The sequence below is a fragment of the Coregonus clupeaformis genome, unplaced genomic scaffold, assembly GCF_020615455.1.
Source record: "Coregonus clupeaformis isolate EN_2021a unplaced genomic scaffold, ASM2061545v1 scaf1840, whole genome shotgun sequence".
NCBI classification, from domain to species: domain Eukaryota; kingdom Metazoa; phylum Chordata; class Actinopteri; order Salmoniformes; family Salmonidae; genus Coregonus; species Coregonus clupeaformis.
This window is the reverse complement of record NW_025535294.1, coordinates 40,001-50,000: the sequence shown is the minus strand read 5'-3', so window position 1 is coordinate 50,000 and position 10,000 is coordinate 40,001. Positions and strand designations below refer to the sequence as shown.

The 10,000-nt window shown below is 43.5% G+C and overlaps 1 protein-coding gene across 1 annotated transcript in view; it reads right to left on the bottom strand.

The window, feature by feature from the left end:
• Positions 1-10,000, bottom strand: part of LOC121561885 (caskin-1-like) — a 47,547-nt gene that overhangs the window by 15,401 nt on the left and 22,146 nt on the right. The window contains exons 6-7 of the mRNA XM_045218832.1: positions 7,926-8,002; positions 3,495-3,596 (exon numbers count right to left, since the gene is read on the bottom strand). Of these exons, the coding sequence (XP_045074767.1) occupies positions 3,495-3,596; positions 7,926-8,002 (179 nt within the window). The remainder of the gene's footprint in view (positions 1-3,494; positions 3,597-7,925; positions 8,003-10,000) is intronic.

The following is a 10,000-nucleotide window of genomic DNA, read 5'->3' as shown; positions in this document are numbered from 1 at the left end:
TCAGGATGCTGCTATCCAGTATCTACTATCTAATCAGGATGCTACTATCCAGTATCCACTATCTACTATCTAATCAGGATGCTGCTATCCACTATCTACTATCTACTATCTAATCAGGATGCTACTATCCAGTATCCACTATCTACTATCTAATCAGGATGCTGCTATCCAGTATCCACTATCTACTATCTAATCAGGATGCTGCTATCCAGTATCCACTATCTACTATCTAATCAGGATGCTGCTATCCAGTATCTACTATCTAATCAGGATGCTACTATCCAGTATCCACTATCTACTATCTAATCAGGATGCTGCTATCCACTATCTACTATCTAATCAGGATGCTACTATCCAGTCTCCACTATCTACTATATAATCAGGATGCTGCTATCCAGTATCCACTATCTACTATCTAATCAGGATGCTGCTATCCAGTATCCACTATCTACTATCTAATCAGGATGCTGCTATCCAGTAACCACTATCTAAACAGGATGCTGCTATCCAGTATCCACTATCTACTATCTAATCAGGATGCTGCTATCCACTATCTACTATCTAATCAGGATGCTACTATCCAGTCTCCACTATCTACTATATAATCAGGATGCTGCTATCCAGTATCCACTATCTACTATCTAATCAGGATGCTGCTATCCAGTATCCACTATCTACTATCTAATCAGGATGCTGCTATCCAGTAACCACTATCTAAACAGGATGCTGCTATCCAGTATCCACTATCTACTATCTAATCAGGATGCTACTATCCAGTAACCACTATCTACTATCTAAACAGGATGCTGCTATCCAGTATCCACTATCTACTATCTAATCAGGATGCTACTATCCAGTAACCACTATCTACTATCTAATCAGGATGCTGCTATCCAGTATCCACTATCTACTATCTAATCAGGATGCTGCTATCCAGTATCCACTATCTACTATCTAATCAGGATGCTGCTATCCAGTATCCACTATCTACTATCTAACCAGGATGCTGCTATCCACTATCTACTATCTAATCAGGATGCTGCTATCCAGTATCCACTATCTACTATCTAATCAGGATGCTGCTATCCAGTATCCACTATCTACTATCTAATCAGGATGCTGCTATCCAGTATCCACTATCTACTATCTAATCAGGATGCTACTATCCAGTATCCACTATCTACTATCTAATCAGGATGATGCTATCCAGTAACCACTATCTAATCAGGATGCTGCTATCCAGTAACCACTATCTACTATCTAATCAGGATGCTACTATCCAGTATCCACTATCTACTATCTAATCAGGATGCTGCTATCCAGTATCCACTATCTACTATCGAATCAGGATGCTACTATCCAGTATCCACTATCTACTATCTAATCAGGATGCTACTATCCAGTATCCACTATCTACTATCTAATCAGGATGCTGCTATCCAGTATCCACTATCTACTATCTAATCAGGATGCTGCTATCCAGTATCCACTATCTACTATCGAATCAGGATGCTACTATCCAGTATCCACTATCTACTATCTAATCAGGATGCTACTATCCAGTATCCACTATCTACTATCTAATCAGGATGCTGCTATCCAGTATCTACTATCTACTATCTAATCAGGATGCTACTATCCAGTATCCACTATCTACTATCTAATCAGGATGCTGCTATCCAGTATCCACTATCTACTATCTAATCAGGATGCTGCTATCCAGTATCCACTATCTACTATTTTACATTTACATTTTAGTCATTTAGCAGACGCTCTTATCCAGAGCGACTTATCTAATCAGGATGCTGCTATCCAGTCTCCACTATCTACTATCTAATCAGGATGCTACTATCCAGTATCCACTATCTACTATCTAATCAGGATGCTGCTATCCAGTATCCACTATCTACTATCTAATCAGGATGCTACTATCCAGTATCTACTATCTACTATCTAATCAGGATGCTGCTATCCAGTATCCACTATCTACTATCTAATCAGGATGCTGCTATCCACTATCTACTATCTAATCAGGATGCTACTATCCAGTCTCCACTATCTACTATCTAATCAGGATGCTACTATCCAGTATCCACTATCTACTATCTAATCAGGATGGTACTATCCACTATCTACTATCTAATCAGGATGCTACTATCCAGTATCCACTATCTACTATCTAATCAGGATGCTACTATCCAGTATCCACTATCTACTATCTAATCAGGATGCTACTATCCAGTATCCACTATCTACTATCTAATCAGGATGCTGCTATCCAGTATCCACTATCTACTATCTAATCAGGATGCTACTATCCACTATCTACTATCTAATCAGGATGCTACTATCCAGTATCCACTATCTACTATCTAATCAGGATGCTACTATCCAGTATCCACTATCTACTATCTAATCAGGATGCTGCTATCCAGTAACCACTATCTACTATCTAATCAGGATGCTGCTATCCAGTATCTACTATCTACTATCTAATCAGGATGCTGCTATCCAGTATCCACTATCTACTATCTAATCAGGATGCTGCTATCCAGTATCCACTATCTACTATCTAATCAGGATGCTACTATCCAGTATCCACTATCTACTATCTAATCAGGATGCTGCTATCCAATAACCACTATCTACTATCTAATCAGGATGCTACTATCCAGTATCCACTATCTACTATCTAATCAGGTTGCTACTATCCAGTCTCCACTATCTACTATCTAATCAGGATGCTGCTATCCAGTATCTACTATCTACTATCTAATCAGGATGCTACTATCCAGTATCCACTATCTACTATCTAATCAGGATGCTATTATCCAGTATCCACTATCTACTATCTAATCAGGATGCTACTATCCAGTATCCACTATCTACTATCTAATCAGGATGCTAATATCCACTATCCACTATCTACTATCTAATCAGGATGCTGCTATCCAGTATCCACTATCTACTATCTAATCAGGATGCTACTATCCAGTATCCACTATCTACTATCTAATCAGGATGCTAATATCCAGTATCCACTATCTACTATCTAATCAGGATGCTGCTATCCAGTATCCACTATCTACTATCTAATCAGGATGCTACTATCCAGTATCCACTGTCTACTATCTAATCAGGATGCTGCTATCCAGTATCCACTATCTACTATCTAATCAGGATGCTAATATCCACTATCCACTATCTACTATCTAATCAGGATGCTGCTATCCAGTATCTACTATCTAATCAGGATGCTGCTATCCAGTATCCACTATCTAATCAGGATGCTACACCATGCAGATTTTAAATGAGTGTCTTGAGACATGTCTTGAAGACACACATCAAATGTCTCAAGGCATGGCATGGAGTCTTCAAAATGTGTCTTAAGATATCTTGGGGCATCTAAACGTCTTGGGTCATTGTGTCTCAAGACAAAGGTGAGGGCTAGGAATGTGTGTGTGTTTGTGTGTGTTTTTCGTGTGTGTTCTTACAGGTTTGTGGTCAGGTAGCCAGTCACCAGACGGCAGTTTGCTGATCTCTGATAACATCTTCTTACGATGGCCTGGTTTAGTTACCCCGATTGCTGTCAGGTCCTACATACAGACACATACACACACACACACACAAACACTATTAACACACACTCATCCACTCTCTCTCTCTCTCTCTCTCTCTCTCTCTCTCTACTCTCTCACTCTACTCTCTCTCTCTCTCTCTCTCTCTTTCTGTATCTATCTCTCTCTCTCTCTCTCTCTCTCTCTCTCACTCTCTCACACTCTCATCATCTCTCTCTCTCTCTCTCTCTCTCTCTCTCTCTCTCTCTCTTTCTGTCTCTCTCTCTCTCTCTCTCTCTCTCTCTCTCTCTCTCTCTCTCTCTCTCTCTCTCTCTCTCTCTCACACACATCATTGACGTACATGAATAAACATTAGCTTTATGCAAATGAAGCGGTAAATAATAGTGATGCGTGATTGGCTGACAACTCAGAGTGGGTCAGAGGTCACAGAGACAGGAGGGTCATGATGACATCACCAGGTCAGGGGTCAGGCGGAGGCCATGCCCCCACAGATAGGACAACACAGGATGCCGGGGTAGAGGTTGGGGTGACACGTGGTGTAGGGATCAGAGGTCAGAGGTCATCTTACCTCGGGGGTCATGTGGCCTATGGTGTCTAGGTCATAACCGGCGGTGAGGAGGTGAGTGGTGTAGAACTGCAGCTGACACTCAGTCAACCAGGTCACTACCGCCTCACTCTAGAACACAGAACACTCTCATTGTTCTAGAACACTCTAGAACACACACACTCAGCTCTAGAACACTCTAGAACACACACTCAGCTCTAGAACACTCAGCATTCTCAGAGCTCTTCAACCGAACACTCTCATCGTTTCTAGAACACTGAATATTCTCAGCGCTCTAGAACATAGAACCCAGAGTTCTAGAACAGGGTGAAGGCGGGAGAGGGAGTCCAGAGGGGCTCAGTGATTGGTTGTTAGGGTCAGACTGACATGACATCCTTTACCACCAGGGGCAGTAGAGATGCCATCTAACCAGGGGAGAACAACTGCCCCCTCTCATTGAAGCCATGGAGGTTCAAGGCAGACATTGATAATAGACAACAGGATCCCCAATTATAGTGAATGGAAAAATGACAATATCGTGCTCAATCTTCATGTAAAAAATATTTTACAATCGAAGACAATCGTGGTATCAATAATTGCTTCTAATACACCAGATGTATGTCCTTGAACCGATTATTATAAAATTGAACACAGAACAAGTTCTAAGGATAATTGAGTTGCTAACGGCAGCCTGTAGTACCCTGGTTGGCCTTCAACTGGAGTCACTCAATGAGAGGGGGCAGCACTGAGCTAGCCTGCAACGTCACTTCCTGGATCAGGTCAAACTGCGCATGTTATGTCTCCATGAGATTCTATTTTAGGAAGCTAAAAAAAAACGACTTCTTGGGCTTCAAATGCGTTACTGAGTCCTTCACACAGGAATGAATGGTGTCACGTGATCGATAGCTTTGTCCATTCTTTTGACAGTCATTGCGTCTAACTACATCTTTCAGATGGGACGTTAAACGAGTGTCCTGACTCTCTGTGGTCACTAAAGATCCCGTGGCTCTTATGGTAAGAGTAGGGGTGTTAACCCCGGTGTCCTGGAGTCATTCTCAATCTGGCCCTCATACCATCATGGCCACCTAATCATCCCCTGCGTCCAATTGGCCCATTCCTCCCCCCTCCCTCTCCCCTGTAACTATTCCCCAGGTCGTTGCTGTAAATGAGAATGTGTTCTAAGTCAACTTAGCCATAGAACCCTCCCTAATATAACTGTCATGACATCCTTCACCACCGGGGAGCAGTAGGGATGCCATCTAACTGCAGCCATAGAACACTCCCTAATATAACTGTCATGACATCCTTCACCACCGGGGAGCAGTAGAGATGCCATCTAACTGCAGCCATAGAACACTCCCTAATATAACTGTCATGACATCCTTCACCACCGGGGAGCAGTAGAGATGCCATCTTATGACAGTCATAGAACACTCCCCTAATATAACTGTCATGACATCCTTCACCACCGGGGAGCAGTAGAGATGCCATCTAACTGCAGTCATAGAACACTCCCTAATATAACTGTCATGACATCCTTCACCACCGGGGAGCAGTAGAGATTCCATCTTATGACAGTCATTGAACACTCCCTAATATAACTGTCATGACATCCTTCACCACCGGGGAGCAGTAGAGATGCCATCTAACTGCAGCCATAGAACCCTCCCTAGTATAACTGTCATGACATCCTTCACCACCGGGGAGCAGTAGAGATGCCATCTTATGACAGTCATAGAACACTCCTAATATAACTGTCATGACATCCTTCACCACCGGGGAGCAGTAGAGATTCCATCTTATGACAGTCATTGAACACTCCCTAATATAACTGTCATGACATCCTTCACCACCGGGAGCAGTAGAGATGCCATCTAACTGCAGCCATAGAACCCTCCCCTAATATAACTGTCATGACATCCTTCACCACCGGGGAGCAGTAGAGATGCCATCTAACTGCAGCCATAGAACCCTCCCTAATATAACTGTCATGACATCCTTCACCACCGGGGAGCAGTAGAGATGCCATCTAACTGCAGCCATAGAACCCTCCCTAGTATAACTGTCATGACATCCTTCACCACCGGGAGCAGTAGAGATGCCATCTTATGACAGTCATAGAACACTCCCTAATATAACTGTCATGACATCCTTCACCACCGGGGGAGCAGTAGAGATTCCATCTTATGACAGTCATTGAACACTCCCTAATATAACTGTCATGACATCCTTCACCACCGGGGAGCAGTAGAGATGCCATCTAACTGCAGCCATAGAACCCTCCCTAATATAACTGTCATGACATCCTTCACCACCGGGGAGCAGTAGAGATGCCATCTAACTGCAGCCATAGAACACTCCCTAATATAACTGTCATGACATCCTTCACCACCGGGGAGCAGTAGAGATGCCATCTAACTGCAGCCATAGAACACTCCCCTAATATAACTGTCATGACATCCTTCACCACCGGGGAGCAGTAGAGATGCCATCTTATGACAGTCATAGAACACTCCCTAATATAACTGTCATGACATCCTTCACCACCGGGGAGCAGTAAAGATGCCATCTAACTGCAGTCATAGAACACTCCCTAATATAACTGTCATGACATCCTTCACCACCGGGGAGCAGTAGAGATGCCATCTAACTGCAGCCATAGAACCCTCCCTAATATAACTGTCATGACATCCTTCACCACCGGGGAGCAGTAGAGATGCCATCTAACTTTAGCCATAGAACCCTCCCTAATATAACTGTCATGACATCCTTCACCACCGGGGAGCAGTAGAGATGCCATCTAACTGCAGCCATAGAACCCTCCCTAGTATAACTGTCATGACATCCTTCACCACCGGGGAGCAGTAGAGATGCCATCTTATGACAGTCATAGAACACTCCCTAATATAACTGTCATGACATCCTTCACCACCGGGGAGCAGTAGAGATTCCATCTTATGACAGTCATTGAACACTCCCTAATATAACTGTCATGACATCCTTCACCACCGGGGAGCAGTAGAGATGCCATCTAACTGCAGCCATAGAACCCTCCCTAATATAACTGTCATGACATCCTTCACCACCGGGGAGCAGTAGAGATGCCATCTAACTGCAGCCATAGAACCCTCCCTAGTATAACTGTCATGACATCCTTCACCACCGGGGAGCAGTAGAGATGCCATCTAACTGCAGTCATAGAACCCTCCCTAGTATGAGTCCAACCCTAACACACAGCCCTGTGGAGGCTTCCACTGTGACACGTCCTGAGAACAACGTCCAGCAACAGAAACACATTCCAAGCCACTGAATGATGGAAGGAAGCTTCAGGAAGCATGAACAATAAACTGAAACAGCAAAGAAATCTGTCTCTGGTGAGACAACACACACACACGCACTAACATACACACACGCACACACACACAAACGCACACACACGCACTAACATACACACACACACACGCACTAACATACACACACACACACACACACACACAAACGCACACACACGCAAACGCACAAACACACACAGGCACACACACACACACACGCACTAACATACACACACGCACACACACACACACACACACGCACTAACATACACACACGCACACACACGCACACACACACACGCACTAACATACACACACGCACGCACACACACACACACACACACACACACACACACTAACATACACACACGCACACACACGCAAACGCACACACACGCAAACGCACAAACACACACAGGCACACACACACTCACGCACGAACACACACAAAAACACACACACAGACCTCACCTTCCCATCTGCCTCTGCCTTACGATCAAAGGAGCGCTGCTCATGAGGAGGACAACCAGATGGACTCTTAGCTGCAGCTAAAAGAAACACAGACAGTCAGTCAGACAGTCAGTCAGTTATAAAGTCAGTCAGATAGTCAGACAGTTAGACAGTCAGTCAGAAAGTCAAAGTCAGTCAGATAGTCAGTCAGATAGTCAGTCAGTTAGAAAATCAGTCAGAGAGTCCGAAAGTCAGTCAGATAGTCAGTCAGATAGTCAGTCAGTTAGAAAGTCAGAAAGACAGTCAGATAGTCAGTCAGATAGTCAGTCAGTTAGAAAATCAGTCAGACAGTCAGTAAGTCAGATAGTCAGTCAGTTAGAAAATCAGTTAGACAGTCAGTAAGTCAGATAGTCAGTCAGTTAGAAAGTCAGTCAGTCAGTCAGTTAGAAATTCAGTCAGTCAGACAGTCAGTCAGACAGTCAGTCAAAAAGTCAGTCAGATAGTCAGTCAGTTAGAAAGTCAGTCAGTCAGTTAGATAGTCAGTCAGAAAGTCAGTCGGTCAGAAAGTCAGTCAGTCAGTCAGTCAGTCAGAAAGTCAGTCAGTCAGTCAGTCAGTCAGTCAGTCAGAAAGTCAGTCAAATAGTCAGTCAGTTAGAAAGTCAGTCAGTTAGAAAGTCAGTCAGTCAGTCAGTCAGATAGTCAGTCAGTCAGTCAGATAGTCAGTCAGAAAGTCAGTCAGAAAGTCAGTCAGTCAGACAGTCAGTCAGAAAGTCAGTCAGTCAGAAAGTCAGTCAGATAGTCAGTCAGTTAGAAAGTCAGTCAGAAAGTCAGTCAGTCAGATAGTCAGTCCGTTAGAAAGTCAGTCAGACAGTCAGTCAGTCAGATAGTCAGTCAGTTAGAAAGTCAGTCAGACAGTCAGTCAGTCAGATAGTCAGTCCGTTAGAAAGTCAGTCAGTTAGAAAGTCAGAAAGTCAGTCAGACAGTCAGTCAGTCAGATAGTCAGACAGTTAGACAGTCAGTTAGAAAGTCAAAGTCGGTCAGATAGTCAGTCAGATAGTCAGTCAGTTAGAAAGTCAGTCAGATAGTCAGTCAGTTAGAAAGTCAGTCAGTCAGTCAGACAGTCAGTCAGAAAGTCAGTCAGTCAGAAAGTCAGTCAGTCAGTCAGATAGTCAGTCAGATAGTTAGACAGTCAGTTAGAAAGTCAAAGTCAGTCAGATAGTCAGTCAGATAGTCAGTCAGTTAGAAAGTCAGTCAGATAGTCAGTCAGTTAGAAAGTCAGTCAGTCAGACAGTCAGTCAGAAAGTCAGTCAGTCAGAAAGTCAGTCAGTCAGTTAGAAAGTCAGTCAGAAAGTCAGTCAGTCAGAAAGTCAGAAAGACAGTCAGATAGTCAGTCAGTTAGATAGTCAGTCCGTTAGAAAGTCAGTCAGTTAGAAAGTCAGTCAGTCAGACAGTCAGTCAGTTAGAAAGTCAGTCAGATAGAAAGTCAGTCAGTTAGATAGTCAGTCAGATAGTCAGTCAGACAGTCAGTCAGTCAGATAGTCAGTCCGTTAGAAAGTCAGTCAGTTAGAAAGTCAGTCAGTCAGACAGTCAGTCAGTTAGAAAGTCAGTCAGATAGTCAGACAGTTAGACGGTCAGTCAGCAAGTCAGTCAGAAAGTCAGATAGTCAGTCAGTTAGAAAGTCAGTCAGTCAGTTAGATAGTCAGTCAGATAGTCAGTCAGTCAGAAAGTCAGTCAGTCAGTCAGACAGTCAGTCAGAAAGTCAGTCAGTCAGACAGTCAGTCAGTCAGACCGTCAGTCAGACAGTCAGTCAGTCAGATAGTCAGTCAGTTAGAAAGTCAGTCAGATAGTCAGTCAGTTAGAAAGTCAGTCAGTCAGTCAGACAGTCAGTCAGAAAGTCAGTCAGATAGTCAGTCAGTTAGATAGTCAGTCAGAAAGTCAGTCAGTCAGAAAGTCAGTCAGTCAGTCAGACAGTCAGTCAGAAAGTCAGTCAGTCAGAAAGTCAGTCAGTCAGACAGTCAGTCAGAAAGTCAGTCAGTCAGAAAGTCAGTCAGATAGTCAGTCAGTTAGAAAGTCAGTCAGATAGTCAGTCAGTTAGA